The sequence below is a fragment of the Gossypium arboreum genome, chromosome 12, assembly GCF_025698485.1.
Source record: "Gossypium arboreum isolate Shixiya-1 chromosome 12, ASM2569848v2, whole genome shotgun sequence".
Lineage (NCBI taxonomy): Eukaryota > Viridiplantae > Streptophyta > Magnoliopsida > Malvales > Malvaceae > Gossypium > Gossypium arboreum.
This window is the reverse complement of record NC_069081.1, coordinates 96,818,348-96,836,330: the sequence shown is the minus strand read 5'-3', so window position 1 is coordinate 96,836,330 and position 17,983 is coordinate 96,818,348. Positions and strand designations below refer to the sequence as shown.

General features: G+C 33.2%; 1 protein-coding gene and 1 long non-coding RNA gene across 2 annotated transcripts; one reads left to right on the top strand and one right to left on the bottom strand.

Moving 5' to 3' along the window:
* Positions 1–11,788: 11,788 nt before the first annotated feature.
* On the top strand, positions 11,789–12,638 carry LOC128285119 (uncharacterized). The gene is made up of 2 exons (XR_008275533.1): positions 11,789–12,105; positions 12,404–12,638. It is a non-coding gene; the product is annotated as an uncharacterized LOC128285119 (long non-coding RNA).
* A 397-nt stretch (positions 12,639–13,035) lies between these two features.
* LOC108477709 (coumaroyl-CoA:anthocyanidin 3-O-glucoside-6''-O-coumaroyltransferase 1-like) lies at positions 13,036–14,804 on the bottom strand. Its single transcript, XM_017780218.2, has one exon. It carries the CDS (start codon positions 14,732–14,734, stop codon positions 13,244–13,246), a length of 1,491 nt encoding a protein of 496 aa, XP_017635707.2. The 5' UTR covers positions 14,735–14,804; the 3' UTR covers positions 13,036–13,243.
* Positions 14,805–17,983: the final 3,179 nt, after the last annotated feature.

The following is a 17,983-nucleotide window of genomic DNA, read 5'->3' as shown; positions in this document are numbered from 1 at the left end:
AGCCCACTATGGTTGGGGATTTCTTGCGTGGATGAAAATAAAAGGGTGAGTTTGGGGAAACTCGGTGTGTAAGGAAAACCCATTCAAAGCCCAAGTCACTCAAGCCCATTGGGCCTAAGCCCATTCAGTAATGATGGTCTTGGGCGAGCCCTTTTCAGATTACAATAAACGGGTCTTAGCCCTTATTCAGATAACAAGATGGCCCATAGGCCCATTTCAAAATACATGCAACATCAAGAAACATATGCAAGCCCATTTGGGGAGACTACTCAACCCACCAACCACTACACTCCACTGCATACCAGACCATACACTCCATGTGGGATAGCTCAACCCACCCATTTAACACTCCACAGATTGCGACCTTAACGCTCGATTATCAAGAATTGAGGCAAAGCCTCCAAAGACGTGGACAAGCCACTTTCAGTACTTCCTCCGTCAATATCCCAATCCCATGCATCGATAATAACAACATGGCATGCAATAAATAACAACAATCAAACATGCATTTAGGTCAATTTAACCCTGGGGTATTTGTAATTTATCTACTAGGGTAAAGCGTAAATTTTTCACTTTTAAAGGTATTTCAGTAATTTATCTATTTTAGGGTTTTCATGCATATTCCTACCTTTCACGTACTACGTAATCACGCATCAAGGTTCTTACGAATTGGGCCGTTGGCCCATCATTCCAATTTTGGCCCATTAAGCCCAAAAATATCGAGGGCACGTAAATCATGCACTTTGCGGTCCAAACATTGCAGCTTACCAAAAACATTAATCGATTTACCTCATGAGCATTCGACACTCGCAAATCTACAAAATACGGTTTTCGGCATTTCGATTTTCGACTTTTACCGATCTAGACTAAGAAAGAGGGTGTTAGTTACACACATTTTATGACGATATATGTCGACGAGATCCACACACAAACCGCCTACAATTGGATTACTAACACGTTAATCTAACTATTCAAATACAAACTACGATTAATCCCTTACAATATTCGGCCAACCACACCTACAGATCATAGTAAGCTTATAAGAAATCAATAAGCAACTCATTAACAAATTTTTGTCAATGTTTACCACATAATCATAATCTCACTGCAAGCTGTCTTCCTAAACAACAGTCACTAAATCATTTATAACTGGAGCTACGAAACTCAAAATCAAGTGCCGTTAATTTTACCTGAAAATAGACTCATATATCTTCTATCCATAAAATTTTCAAAACTTTTTGGTTTAGCCAATCAATACCAGATTTTTCTTAAAGTTTCCCATGTTTCACTATTTGACTAATCTGACCACTCTTCATTACAAATCAAATTTCTCATTGTACAGAATTCAAAATATGTTCTCGTTTATTTCATTTGAAACTAGACTCAACAAGCTTTAATCACATAACTTATTCAGCTTCTAATTCATCTCTCACAATTTATGATGATTTTCCAAAGTCACGTTACTGCTGCTGTCCCAAGCAGATTTATTACCAAATTCACTCTTTCACACCTAACTTGCATGCTTGTTATTTAAACATGTATATCACCAATCAATCATCACATATCTATGATTTTACTTAAGTATAATCTCCATTTCATCATTTTAAAGCACAACATGTTAGCCAATTTTTCCCCTTAACATCTAAGGCACATGCATGCTCATTTGTTTGGCTCAACTTCACCTATCTTCCATTTTTCATCAAAAGAACATAAAACAACAACCATTTCCTTCATTTTAATTCATGACCAAATGCTCACAACACAACCAAAAACCAAAATATGCTTCAAGAGTTAAGGTAGAATCAAGAAGAACTCATGAACATCAAGATAGAAGCAAACTACCATGAACTTATCTTCAATTTTCTTCCCCAAGTGACCGAACATTCAAGAGCTTTCTCCTCTCCTTTCTCTTCTCTAACTTTAGGCTATGATGAACAAAGATGGACAAAACTTTGTTCTTTTCACCCCTTTTTCTTTTAATAAAATTTCATATTTCATTCATTTAATTCTTTAATACAAAAGACATGAAATGCCCATCATGGAACATTTACCTAAACCATTATCATGGAACATTTACCTAACAATATTTACCTAATCCATTATCATGGAACATTTACCTAACCCATTATCAATTTGTATCAATTTGTACCATAAATTATGGATATCAAGTGCTCATATTGTCTACAACAACATGATGGCTGGCCACTTCATGTAAAATGGGAGGTTTGTCATGCAAATCCTTCTATTTTGCACTCCTATTTATTTGGCCACTTCAATTTACCCTATAGCATTTTCAAACATTTTCACATAGGTTCTATTTCATAATTTCACCCCCTTTTTCTTATGGAACAAAAATTAACTAAAATTGTCGGGTTCTATCTTAAGCTTGGCTTTCTAGAGGCCCACTAACATAATTAAACTTATGCCAACATTCACAGAATTCCCGAAAATTGGGGCGTTACACACCCTCATTTAAAAAAACCTCTTAAAACGAGGCAATATTTCGTATTTGGAAGTTTGACAGATCGTGCCCAATCGTGCTGGGTTTCAATTTTTCATTCGACTAAAATACAGAATATCCTTTTGAAATTTCATCCATGTTTTCTTAAATTAAAATGAGGCAATATTTCGTATTTGGAAATTCGATAAATCGTGCCCAATCGTGTTGGGTTTCGATTTACCGTTTAGCCAAATAGCCAAATATCCTTTTAAAATTTCAAATGCATGAGTTTTGGAAATCATGAGATGATTTGGTATCGAGGTTTGGAAATATTGTGTCCTACCGTGTTGGATATGATATTTTATTCCTTCTGAATGAAAGAATCACAATATTCAATTTAGGATATCTAAATATTTTTAAAGCGATTGTGTTTTAAAATCTTTTCAACTTTTCAACATTAGGACGTTAATTGATCAATATGGTACCAATTTTGGACGTTGCGAGGGTGTTAATCCTTCCTCGTGCGTAACTGACTCCCGAATCTATTTTTTAGTAATCTATTTTTTAGTTTTTCGTAGACCAAAAACGTTGTTTTAATAAACCAAAATACTTTATTAAAATGATCGATCACAATGTGACCTGATCACACCTAAACAAAAAGGATTGGTGGCGACTCCATACCTCGTTTAAAAATCGATTCCTGTTTTTTAAAATAAAAATAGTTTCTACAGATGGAGATGAGATTATAAGTCAACAATAAATAATGACCATTGTTGATTTTCAAAGTAGGAGAAACGTATGTAAAAGAGTAGTTAAATGAAAATGATATTTCCAAATGAGACATTAATGAGTGATGGGTTATTACTCATGCTATTCCAATGCCTTTCCCTTCGACTAACTCTGCACTTAACCACCATATCATATACCCAATTTTTGTTTACCAGAAAACTTTTCTCAATTTTGGGTACTATTGTTTTTTACTTTTCGGAATTTTTTTTTTCTTCTCACAATTTGACCAAAATTTTTAAACTTTCTTTAAACAAAATACACAAATACCATTTACTTTTATTACATTTACTTTTTTTTATGTAACTCTCAACGAAAATTTAACTCAATTGTGAAATTACCAACAACTCAATATTTTTTATAACGTGACAAATAGAAAATTGAAGATATTATTATCTTTTTACATATAATTAAGGAAAGTATTTATACATCTTGGGATTTTGAACTTTGACCTCAAAACTTGAAAATTTTTTCAACCATAGTTACATTTTGGCTTAAACCACAAAATGATATATAAACTATACCAATTCTTTTCCAAGTTGGTACCCAATTTTTTTTTGGTCATAAGTTGAATTATACTTCGTTATCCAAATTATCCCAAAAAGTTTATATTGTTAAAAAAAATCTCTTAATTAATTATTTTGTGGCACGTGATACTTCTTAACTAAAAGAGTTAAAAAGGAAAGTTAAATATTGTTTCCTTAAACTTTTTTTTTAGAAAAAAACAAAAATTTAAAAACATATTTGTCTTTTTTTCTTCCAACCAGAACTTCGATGATGAAACATTTTGAATCCATTGAAAAATTCATTCAAGCCTAGATTCTGACAAACTTCTTTTCATTTTTAAGTCTTGATTCAAAACTTATGTATTATTTTTCATAAAAATAACTTTCTTCATTCTTTTAGATATTTACAAATCACATTTATCTAACAATAAAACAAAAATACATTAAAAGAGAAGAAAGAATTGGGGGTGGAGAGTGTAAATTTTTTAAAAATTTTAATTTAATTTTAATTTAAAATGTCACATGTCACATAATGATTTGTTTTTAATGGTATTAAAATTTTAAGTAATTTAGATAACTGTTATAATTTAGGAACTACTTATAACAAAAAAAACCAACTTAAAAAAAGTATAATTTAAATACCATTTTGTGATTTAAGCTTTTGACTTTTTATATCATTTTGTTAATGATTTATAATGTGACTCCTTCCGGCATCAACACTTTGAATTGCCTTCACTTAATGTATCTTTAAAGACATAGTATGTTAGTAACTGAGATTTCTTTTATAGATTATATGAAAATTTTAAAATCTTACGGAATAAAAATTAGTTTATTCAAATTGTTATATTCCTATTTTGTTTGGACATGTGACAGCTTAAAAGGTAACTGTGAATGGCTTTTGTCTTATTTTTCGAGTAATAGTTGTCGAAATCAATTTTTTTTAAAAACGGGTCGATTTTATATTTTGAAAAGAAAATGAAAATTGGGAGTCGCCACCAATCTTTTTTTTTTGTTTAGGTGTGATCGGATCACCTAAAAATTTGGTCATTTTAATAAAACATTTCGATTTACTAAAACAACGATTTTGGTCTACGAAATTTGAGAAAACGGGTTCAGGAGTCGGTTACGCACGAGGAAAGATTAGCACCCTCGTAACTCCTAAAATTGGTACCTAATTGATTAGTTAATGTCTTAACGTCGAAATTTAAAAACTCGAAAAGAATTTAGAATACGATCCTTTTTTTTATGTTGATCTATACGAAGAATTTGCTTGAGTAAATTGAAATGGATTCTAAAGACCTTCTTGTCTCGAAGTAATAAAATGCCATATCCAGTACGTTAGGACACAACATTTCAGACCCTTGAGAATAAGTTGGTCTTTTGATCTTCAAAACTCACGTGTTTTAATTTTAAAAAGGATATTCGGTTGTTTGGTCAAACAGTAAATCGAATCCCGGCACGTAGGGCACGATTTATCGAAGTTTCCAAACACGAAATATTGCCTCGTTTGAAGTTTAGAAAACACGAGCAAAATCTTTAAAGGGATATTTGATTATTCGGACAAACGGAAAATCGAAACTTAACACATTAGGGCACGATTTCTCGAATTTTCAAACATCAAACATCGCCCCTTTTTTTTGAGAAATTTTCAAATAAACAATTATAGAGCCGACTCAAAACGCATTAGTTTGGCTTGAAATAAAATGGAATAATTAATTTAGGATCAATAAGTTGGAAATTTCAAATGTAATGTGACACTCGTGAATGAAAGGCGAAATTATAAGCATGGGACAATATACATGAATAATGGACTATACTTAGTGAATTAAAATAGTATAGACAACAAAAAAAAAAATTAACAAACACACAATAGCAATGAGCTCATATCCTATTTTGAAAAACATTAATAATCGAATAATGAAAACTAAAATATAACTAATCAAAGAAACATATTAGAATAAAATATAACAAATTTTCGAACATAGATGAATAACAATTGAAATGATAATACAAAGGACGAATAAACAATATGCAACAATAATATATGAAGTAATATGAAAATTAAACAACACATAATATACAAAACACTATGTGGGAGCCAATATGATACAAATCAATTTAAAACCATATGAAAAATTTGCAAATGAATAATACATGCTAAAATTTGAAATAATATACATATATAAATAAAATCTAATAATACATGAATGATTATTAAAATAGATGTTATGAAAGAGGGAGTTTGGACCAAATAATGTACAAAATATTTTAAAAACAAAATATGTCTATTTAAAGTTGATAATAAATGTACAATAAAACTTAATATAAATAATATATAAAAGGGTAATAATATATGAAAGAGTTTTAAATAACAAAAGTATAAATTTTTAAGAAGTAAACTATATACATAATAGATTTGAAAGGAAATATATATATATATATATATATATATATATATATATATAAAAGACAACATGAAATCGATAACATATATACAATAAAAACAATTTTAACATAAACTATGTATATGATAATATAAAAATAATAATAAAATGATGATATTAGTACATAAATACAAATAGAAATACAATACATAGAAATACAATGATGATAGAGATATAAATAGATAAATAATAGTATTTGAGTAAGAAAATATCTAGAGATATAATAATTGTAGTGATAATATATTCAATTAATGATATAATCATATGATAATATAATAATAGGCGTAAAAAGAAAATACAATTAGAACAATAATAGCATTAAAATAATTAATAAAATAGCGAAAATGAAAAAAGAGGACTGATTTGAATCTTAAAACAAAAATTCAGAGGTAAATCAGAAATAAAAAATAAAAGAAAAAGACCCATTCGAGTGCGCGAATAACAAGGAGGGACTAAAGGGGAAAATATTCCCTCCCTCCAAAACGCTACACTTCATACTAGGCTAACTTGAAGACTGAAGTAAATTATATGGCGCAAATTAAAATAAAAAGAAACTTGAATGCGAACTGGCTAAAAAACGGAGGGACTGGATCCGCAAATAACCCCCTTATGCAAAACACGCAGATCCTTCACCTGTGCGGGTCGAGTCACACGGGTCTAGTGACTAACGGTGTCGTTTCGGTCATTGAAATTTGGATCCAAAACGACACCATATGGGTATTCTATAAGATCCAAATTTTCTTAAAAAAAAATATTTGTACCATACTTTTTTTTTAAAAAAACAACAGGGGGTATTCCCCATTTCTCTCTAAAGCAGGCCCTAGGGTTCCATTAGCCTCCATCGGCCTCCCATCGTACCGGCGACGATGACCACCTCCGGTGGTGGCCAGAGAGACGCCCGGAGCCCGATTTAAACCCTTCTTTCACATGGAAGAAAGTTCAGGACCTCAAAACCCCTAAATCAAACACAAAACTTCCGACTCTTAGCCTCCTCCGTCGAAGCTTTAACCGGATCACTGGGGATCCGTCGACTTTCGGACCAGAGAAGCGGACGCCGAGGATATCAACGCCAAAATACGGGTAAAATCTTTCCCTTTTTTATGTATTTATGAGATAGATTTGAAATAAATAAATAAATAAACAATAAAGATAGGAAATAAACAAAAAATGAAACACCTTTTGAAATGTTTCTTTGATTAATAATCTTTGTATTGATAGCCCTTTTTTTTTTGCTTTTTGCTTTTTTTCTTTTTAAAAAGTCCCCCTTTTACATTGGTGTTCTTAGCTTATATAGCCAGAAAATATAATATATTTATGCCTTGTTTGCTTTTGCTGCTTCTTTGGTCTTCTTTGTGTCTGTTTTCGCTTGTTTGCAGGTTTGTGGTAGCGTTGCAGCGGAGAAGGTGCTGACACTACGTGAGGAGCTTCGCGGCGCAAAGGCTAAGGGCTAGGGTTTTTCCATCCGAAAATTTGTTTAAGTTTTGGGCCATGGGCCTTCTATTTTTTTGGGTTAGGGTTTGGGCCCGTTTTAAAAAAACTTAGACTGATAAATTTTATTAAAAGCCCGGGTAAAATTGGGCTATTACAGCTGCCCTTCTTTGCTCGTTGTCGTGGAACGAGAATGGAGAAAAGACTTTAAAAGTGACCAATTTTGCCCGGTCTTACTGAATCTTGACTTCTTTGGTGCTCTTTTTCTTCAGCTTGCCTCGTTCCAGTCCATTGCACTTTAAGGAGATAAGATCTTCAACTTCAATCTGCTCTACTGTTACTTCAGGGAGATGGGATTTATTGTCTTCAGTCTGCTCCTACTGCAACTTTAGGGAAGCAAGCCTTTTAAATTCAACCTGCTCCATAATAACTTCAGGGAGATAAGGTTTGTTTTGATCTGCTCTACTGCAACTACTCGTAGTTTTAACCTATTCCACTGCAACTTCAGGGAGATTAGGTTTGTGGCTTTAAATTATAGCTTGATCTGCTCCATTACAACTTCAAGGAGATAAGATCTGTTTTCTTCAGTCCGCTCCACTGCAACTTCAAGGAGATAAGACTTGTAACTTCAACTTGCCCCACTGCAACTTCAGAGGGATAAGGTTTGTGGCTTCAATCTACTCCACTACAACTTCAGGGAGATAAGATTCATCATTTTCGATCCGCTCCACTGTAACTTTAGGGAGATAGGACTCGTAACTTCAACCTGCCCCACTGCAACTTCAAGGAGATAAGGTTTATAGCTTTAACTCTGCTCTACTGCAATTTTAGAGAGATAAGATTCGCTATTCTCAGTCTGGTCCGCTGCAACTTCAGGGAGATAAGACTTGTGACTTCAACCTGCTCCACTACAACTTCAGGAAGATAAGGTTTGTGGCTTCAATCTACTCCACTGCAACTTCAAGGAGATAAAATTGGTATATTCAGTCTGCTCCAATACCATTTCATTGAGAAGAGACTTGTAGCCTCGATCTACTTCGCTGAAACTTCAAGGAGATACGAACTGTGGCTCTGAGCCGCTCCCAAGCCATCTCAGGGAGAAGAGATTTGTAGCCTCGATCTACTCCGCTGAAACTTCAAGGAGATACGAACTGTGGTTTCGAGCCGCTCTAATGTCATTTCAAGGAGAAGAGATTTGTAGCTTCGATCTTCTTCGCTGGAACTTCAAGGAGATAAGAATTGTTGATTTTAACCTGCTCCACTACTGCTTAGGGAGATAGGATGATGGGTTAAATCTGCTCCACTATTGCTTAGGGAGACAAGATTTGTTATCTTTTATCTGCTCTACTACTGCTTAGAGAGATAAGATCTTTAGCTTGTTACCCTACTACTTAGGGGGTTAAGCCTCACCATCTTCGATCTACTCCGCTACTGCTTAGGGAGATAAGATCTGAAATTTTCAGCCTGTTACCCTATTGCTTAGGGGGTTAAGGCTCATCGTCTTTGATCTGCTCTACTACTGCTTAGGGAGATAATTTCTGCAATCTTCAGCCTACTCCACTACTACTTAGGAAGATAAGATGGTGGATTAAATCTGGTCCACTACTGGTTAGGGAGACAAGATCCACCATCTTCGATCTGTTCCACTGTAACTTCAGGGAGACAAGATCTGCAATCATCAGCCTACTTCACTACTACTTAGGGAGATAGGATGGTGGCTTAAATCTGCTCCACTACTGGTTAGGGAGACAAGATTCACTGTCTTCGATCTGTTCCACTGCAACTTTAGGGAGACAAGATCTGCAATCTTCAGCCTACTCCATTACTGCTTAGGGAGATAGGATGGTAGCTTAAATATGCTCCACTACTGGTTAGGGAAACAAGATTCGCCGTCTTCGATCTGTTCCACTGTAACTTCAGGGAGACAAGATCTGCAAATTCACCGATGTTGCTACACCATCCTCTAGGGACATGATCTGTAGAATCGGTTTCATGTATCTATACTTATGCCAAATGATAGGATGATATGATCGAAATGAATCAAATGCTCCTAACTAGATGTGATGCTTATGTTAAATAATTAGGATGCTATGATCAGTTACGCACGAGGAAGGATTAGCACCCTCGTAACTCCCAAAATTGGTACCTAATTGATTAGTTAATGTCTTAACGTCGAAATTTAAAAACTCGAAAAGAATTTAGAATACGATCCTTTTTTTTATGTTGATCTATACGAAGAATTTGCTTGAGTAAATTGAAATGGATTCTAAAGACCTTCTTGTCTCGAAGTAATAAAATGCCATATCCAGTACGTTAGGACACAACATTTCAGACCCTCGAGAATAAGTTGGTCTTTTGATCTTCAAAACTCACGTGTTTTAACTTTAAAAAGGATATTCGGTTGTTTGGTCAAACAGTAAATCGAATCCCAGCACGTAGGGCACGATTTATCGAAGTTTCCAAACACGAAATATTGTCTCGTTTGAAGTTTAGAAAACACAAGCAAAATCTTTAAAGGGATATTTGATTATTCGGACAAACGGAAAATCGAAACCCAACACATTAGGGCACGATTTCTCGAATTTCCAAACATCAAACATCGCCCCTTTTTTTTTGAGAAATTTTCAAATAAACAATTATAGAGCCGACTCAAAACGCATTAGTTTGGCTTGAAATAAAATGGAATAATTAATTTAGGATCAATAAGTTGGAAATTTCAAATGTAATGTGACACTTGTGAATGAAAGGCGAAATTATAAGCATGGGACAATATACATGAATAATGGACTATACTTAGTGAATTAAAATAGTATAGACAACAAAAAAAAAAAAAACAAATTAACAAATACACAATAGCAATGAGCTCATACCTATCTTGAAAAACATTAATAATCAAAATAATGAAAACTAAAATATAACTAATCAAAGAAACATATTAGAATAAAATATAACAAATTTTTGAACATAGATGAATAACAATTGAAATGATAATACAAAGGACGAATAAACAATATGCAACAATAATATATGAAGTAATATGAAAATTAAACAACACATAATATACAAAACAATATGTGGGAGCCAATATGATACAAATCAATTTAAAACCATATGAAAAATTTGCAAATGAATAATACATGCTAAAATTTGAAATAATATACATATATAAAATAAAATCTAATAATACATGAATGATTATTAAAATAGATGTTATGAAAGAGGAGTTTGGATCAAATAATGTACAAAATATTTTAAAAACAAAATATGTCTATTTAAAGTTGATAATATATGTACAATAAAACTTAATATAAATAATATATAAAAGGGTAATAATATATGAAAGAGTTTTAAATAACAAAAGTATAAATTTTTAAGAAGTAAACTATATACATAATAGATTTGAAAGGAAATATATATATATATATATATATATATATATATATATAAAAGACAACATGAAATCGATAATATATATACAATAAAAATAATTTTAACATAAACTATGTATATGATAATATAAAAATAATAATAAAATAATGATATTAGTGCATAAATACAAATAGAAATACAATACATAGAAATACAATGATGATAGAGATATAAATAGATAAATAATAGTATTTGAGTAAGAAAATATAGAGATATAATAATTGTAGTGATAATATATTCAATTAATGATATAATCATATGATAATATAATAATAGGCGTAAAAACAAAATACAATTAGAACAATAATAGCATTAAAATAATTAATAAAATAGCGAAAATGATAAAAGAGGACTGATTTGAATCTTAAAACAAAAATTCAGAGGTAAATCAGAAATAAAAAATAAAAGAAAATGACCCATTCGAGTGCGCGAATAACAAGGAGGGACTAAAGGGGAAAATATTCCCTCCCTCCAAAACGCTACACTTCATACTGGGCTAACTTGAAGACTGAAGTAAATTATATGGCGCAAATTAAAATAAAAAGAAACTTGAGTGCGAACTGGCTAAAAAACGGAGGGACTGGATCCGCAAATAACCCCCTTATGCAAAACACGCGGATCCTTCACCTGTGCGGGTAGGGTCACACGGGTCTAGTGACTAACGGTGTCATTTTGGTCATTGAAATTTGGATCCAAAACGACACCGTATGGGTATGCTATAAGATCCAAATTTTCTTAAAAAAAATATTTGTACCATACTTTTTTTTAAAAAAACAACAGGGGGTATTCCCCATTTCTCTCTAAAGTAGGCCCTAGGGTTCCATTAGCCTCCATCGGCCTCCCATCGTACTGGCGACGATGACCACCTCTGGTGGTGGCCAGAGAGACGCCCGGAGCCCGATTTAAACCCTTCTTTCACATGGAAGAAAGTTCAGGACCTCAAAACCCCTAAATCAAACACAAAACTTCCAACTCTTAGCCTCCTCCATCGAAGCTTTAACCGGATCCCTAGGGATCCGTCGGCTTTCAGACCAGAGAAGCAAACGCTGAGGATATCAACGCCAAAATACGGGTAAAACCTTCCCATTTTTTATGGATTTATGCGATAGATTTGAAATAAATAAATAAATAAATAATAAAGACAGGAAATGAACAAAAAATGAAACACCTTTTGAAATGTTTCTTTAATTAATAATCTCTGTATTGATAGCTTTTTTTTTTTTTTTGCTTTTTGCTTTTTTTTTTTTAAAAAGTCCCCCTTTTACATTGGTGTTCTCAGCTTATATAGCCAGAAAATATAATATATTTATGCCTTGTTTGCTTTTGTTGCTTCTTTGGTCTTCTTTGTGTCTGTTTTCGCTTGTTTGCAGGTTTGTGGGAGCGTTGCAACAGAGAAGGTGTTGACATCACGTGAGGAGCTTCGCGGCGCAAAGGCTAGGGGCTAAGGTTTTCTCATCCGAAAATTTGTTTAAGTTTTGGGCCATGGGCCTTCTATTTTTTTGGGTTAGGGTTTGGGCCCATTTTAAAAAAACTTAGACTGATAAATTTTATTAAAAGCCTGGATAAAATTAGGCTATTACAATAATTATTTGACTGGTTTTCATATTTCATAGCACCTGTAAGAGGGTCATTTGTTTTTAACCACTCGCTACGACTTGTCCATGGTACTATTAAAAGATTACTGAGAAATGATAATCTTATACTATTTTAACAAAGGAAATGTCAAGATATAACCAAACAGTACTATGTTTGACGACAACTGACATATAACTACTGAAACTGCTGGAAAAGAGGCCCTCCCCCTAAGCTTCCTCCTTCCCGAATCTTCCTAAGTCCTATTCTGCTCCCTTCTTATCCTCTCCTTCTAGCTCTCCCCCTAACCGGCCTGCAAATAATCACCACTTTCTCCTTTCTTCTTCCTTGTTGAACACTAATATCAACCATAAGTATGTATCTATTTAGTTTAACATACCAGTTAATAGAAAATGAATTTAAAGAAAAACAAAAGCAAAAAACTGTATTAAGGAGTTCGAAACATTTTTATTCGGTTGAACGTACACAATAATAGCATCAAAGTAACTTTGATATCATTCTCTGAGAAGGTCTAAACGTCAATTATTTGGTTCAAGTACTAAGAGTTGTACCTTCAAAGATGATGATATGTTATACTATCCAAATACTATATAAGGAAGAAATTACTGAATTCTCAATCAAAAGGCTTTTAAGCTTTCAGCAAGATTTGAAGTGAATGCATCCATTTGATTCTTGCTAAGAACCAAGGAAACTTCCATGCCGCCAGATTCGTTTTTAGACTCGATCAACGACAAAGATCCACCATCGTCGATGTGAATAAACTCGATCTTTAGAGGTCTCCCCCACCCAAAATCCATATCATATACACGAAATTTTGGTGATCCAGAGATCCCTACATGATGCCCCGACCTAAACATTTCCTCAAGGTTTGACGGTCCTTTTTCTGCTTCTTTCAGGGCGCCGCTCTCCATCTCTTTCACCTTTTTGGCAATTACTTTCCCCGCTGTGACTATCCCCTTTGGGCCCATCAGCTCACTCTTCTTGGCTCGTATAACACCCGGTGCTAGGCAGTTCCCAAAATATGTTACAGGCAGAGGAAATCCAATTCGGTTCCGGCAATCAACCGCAAAAAGCAAGTAGTAAAACGTATCATCACCATCGTCACCATTTGTTGATACTTGAATATTATTCTCTTGCGACTTGATCATACATATCCACATGATAGAGCATGTGACTACAAATGTTGATATCTTTACTTCTTCGGAATCATTGCTGCTGTTCTTGCACTGAGTCGTGAGCCACTGCTTGAGTTTGGTGATTTGAGCTCGGGTCAGTACAAATGTGGCTCGAACCTTGTCCACCGATGATATTTCCTTGGTAGGACCAGCAAGGTTCTCTCTCCAAGATGATATCCAATGCCAGTAGCATTTTAGGGCTTCCTCGTTGCAACCATCAGGGTCTCCCAACGCATCCCTGTTATAGAAAGGTCTCCGCGACACTTTGTCGAGAAACGTCGAGTCTCCTTTTGACTTGCAAACGGAAGACCAAGATCTCATGAAGTGCATGAATGCGCTTCCATCGGCTGCCACATGGTTATGCGCCATCCCAATGCAAACGCCAGTGTTTGGAAACACTGTGACCTTGACGGCCATGATGGGCCTCACTAGTATGCCATCCGATGACATAGTGGATGGTGGCAATTCGGGAACGAAGGGGTGTAGTAATTTGAAATCTCGTGGGTAGTTGGCTGTAAGATGGTCGACATCAGCGCCGGTGAATTCGGCGACGATAAGAGGAACAGAATCGCCGTCGCTGTAAAGGATATAAGGCTTAAGTGGAGGCGGAGGGCAGATGAGCTTCGCTGCAAGTGGGAAAAAATGTTGAAGAGTTAGAGAAAGAGACTGGGTTAGAGTTGGGAGCGTGGTTTGCATGAAATGAGAGGTAGGGTGAGGGAATTCGTAGAAGAAAAGGCTTTGCATGGGAGCAGAAGGAAACCATGGGAGGTCCAAGTAAGTAAGAGCAAGTGTTGTTGAGGGAACCGACCCTTTCGGTGCTGAAACATGGTTGCTATCAAGGATATTCACAAGGTAGGATGGAACAGCCATTGATCCAAGATTAAAGCTGCAGAATAATAGTTTTAGAGAAATTGGTGCAAAGTTAACAAACATATGAAGTGATGAAGAGGAGAAAAGTCAATTTATAATGTAGGGGATGTACTCAGCCTATAGTACTCCCTTAGTGTGTGTTTTTGCAATTCAATTTAAGACAGATAAAACTACAAACCCGATGAGGGCTCCAACATCATTGGATGGTGACATTCTACTTACGTCTAGCACCTAACCAAATAAGCCTTTACATTTTGGTTGAAGCCTCCAACTCATTAATCACGTTTCCTTATGGAATTTATTTACATGACAAATTTTATATTTTATTTAAAAATCAAAGAATATCATTATAACCTTACATTCATATTTATTTCCGTAAATAAATTATCTTTTAAAATTAAAAAGAAAAATATATAATTCATTTTACATAACTTACAAATTCTCATTTAAATATTTTGTAAAATCTAAATGTCGACGCACTCCACTATGGTTCTTAAAAAATTAAAGTTAAGTTACTTGATGAGTTGAACAAAAATTAAATTAGTAGGAAAAAATTATATTTTTTTACTCAGAAAAAAGAAAACATTTATTAATAAACATAAAAAGCACAAGCCACTAGAATCAAAACCAATGTAATAAAAATGACTAAGCAAACCAGCATCCATTTCCTTCATCAAACCCCATTTCCATTTTGCAAAAGAAATTCTTTGACACTCAACCTTCATGTAAAAAGTTAATTTAAAAATCAGATGAATGATTGATTGAAGTAGTGAAGTTGAGATATTAAGTTTATAGTGTTTTAGATTCAAATCTCTGTAATTTTTAAAAATTATTATAAAAAAAACGCTTGTATAATAACATTTATTACCTTATAAAAATGAATTTTTGGTATTTCCGATAAATAATAGTAACATAGTGAAACAATGGTATAGGTAATATATATAAATTAACAACAACAAATAGAAGAATTTTATAGAGCAAACAAGGTAGGTGCTAAATAATAACATGATGTGGGCGAAAAGAAAAATTAATAAGGTGAAGTTGATGGGCAGCAGACTAGTAAAATGCTTTAGAAAGCGGGAAGCCAACAGCTTGGAGAATACAATTTAGGATTTGTGGTTAACAACAGTATCTGCGTAAGCATGTGCAATTACGTGTTAGATGGGTGGTAGGTGCTTTCTTTCTCTTATAATATGCCCCCTCCAACTATGGTTAAAATGGAACCCTACAACACTTATTCCTTCAGTGTTTCTCTGATGTTTATGGAAACAGCTGATTCAATGGTTCCACCTAAGCCAGGACAATACATGATACTTTTACGCAAGACTTGTAAAATCCTATGTTTTTCCAACTACTTTTTGTTGTATACTTAATATTGATGTAAAAATATAATTTTTCAAAAACCAACAGTTATGGCGAAGAATTGTTCCCCACCATACACCCATTAACCAGTGGAATCCAACAACACATCCCAACAATTCTACTAGAGGATTTTTGGATCTTCCATTCAATATTAATGGTCCAATGAAAATTTTGAGCCTTCAACATAACTAAGCCCGTTAATAACATTGATTTTTCTGTCCCCACCCTTTTTCCGGTTAAGATTACAAAGAAGCTTCTTTCCAAATATAAAAATTTTCACCCACATGATTTTAAATTAAAACAGGAGCAGATAATAATTATGTGAGAGTCGGTTATGTGTGAATCGTGATGAAGGTTTTAACACCTTCACAACGCTCAAAATAGATAATAATTATGTGTTGTTAAACATTTCAAAATTTAAAAATGTAAAATCTAATATTTAATTATGTATTTATATATAAATAAATGATTTTATTTTCTAAATGAATTAAAATGGTATCATGTGGTTATTAAACATCAATAAACTTTTTTTATTTTATATAATGGAATGTTCTATAAAAGCAAAAAGAAAATTGAAATAAAATAACTAATTGGGCCAAAAGCCTAAAACACCCAAGAAAATTGTCTAAATGTCCAATTAACTCAAAATTATCTCAAATTAGGGAGTCTTCTACTTGAAATTTTGTTCAACGTAAATTTAACTTGAACAAACATTAATTTGAAGCAGTTAATAAGTCAATGAATTTTACTCTTAAATCCAACAATTAAAATTAAGTTAATTAATGTTAATTTAAAGTCGGAGGAAATTTGGTGTCTACATTAGAGGTTCAGTCTTCTATTTATTTGGGTTTTAAATGATTTTTGTGCCATCAAAATAGCTAAGCCCCTTAATCAACATTCATTATATTTTCTGTATTAGTTTTAGAGTTTTTTTTCTTTTTACACTACAAATGAAAATTTTTTATTACACAAGTAGGAGTCTGGAGCCAAATATTCTCTTCTCTTTTTTTAATTTCTTTTTCATATTTATTTTATTGTTCATGTTTAGAGTTCATGGCTACCATTTTTAACAATAATATTTCCAAGGTTCCAATCTTTGTCTCCCTTAGAAATGTAACTAGAATTGTCTATGGGCTATGTAACCCGACTCGCCATAAAAGTGGGAACGTTTGAGTAAAAATATAGGCTCAAAAATGGGTTTGGACAAAAAGTTAAGGCTCGTTTTTTAAAAAGACTAGGCCTCTGGTAAGCTTTTTTTGCTCGACTTGGCTCAAATTTACAAAAAAAAAAAAAATTGATGTTATTTTTTGCTGTTTTGCCACTGATTTTTCATTGTTTTTCTGTCATTTCGCTATTAGTTACTACTATTTTGTTATTATTGTTTGAATATTGTATAATTCTTATTTTATTATTAATTTTGCTACTATTTTAAAGGTATTTGCTTGTAAATTGCATTTATCTTAGTGTTATTTAAGTATTTTTCCTATTTTTAGAAAACATTTTTGGTGTTTTTAGTGTTTTTGATGTATTGTATTTTTAAAATTTATTTTTATATAAAAAATCTAATACAGACGGGTTGGCTCTTTCTCAGGTTTTAACATTTTTATTTGGGTCGGGCTTGAACAAAATTTTAGGTTCATTTTTTGGGTTCGGCTTAGGCTTAGAAAACGATACACAATTTTTTACTTGTCCCAGCCCAAAAAGTATTATGTTAATAGTTGAACCTAAATTTTGAAAGCTAAAAAGTTGGATTCAATTTCTAAAAATAAAAGTATAAAGACTAAATTTCAAATCTACGAAAAGTACATGAACTTATATCATATTTAAACCTTTATGATGTTTGGCTAGCAAACCACTAATGGTAGCAAAATTTTCATTTCTAGGGGGGTCATGGAGCACGAATAACTAAGGCTAACAACAAGCTTATCACTTCCCCTTTTCAATTTTGTT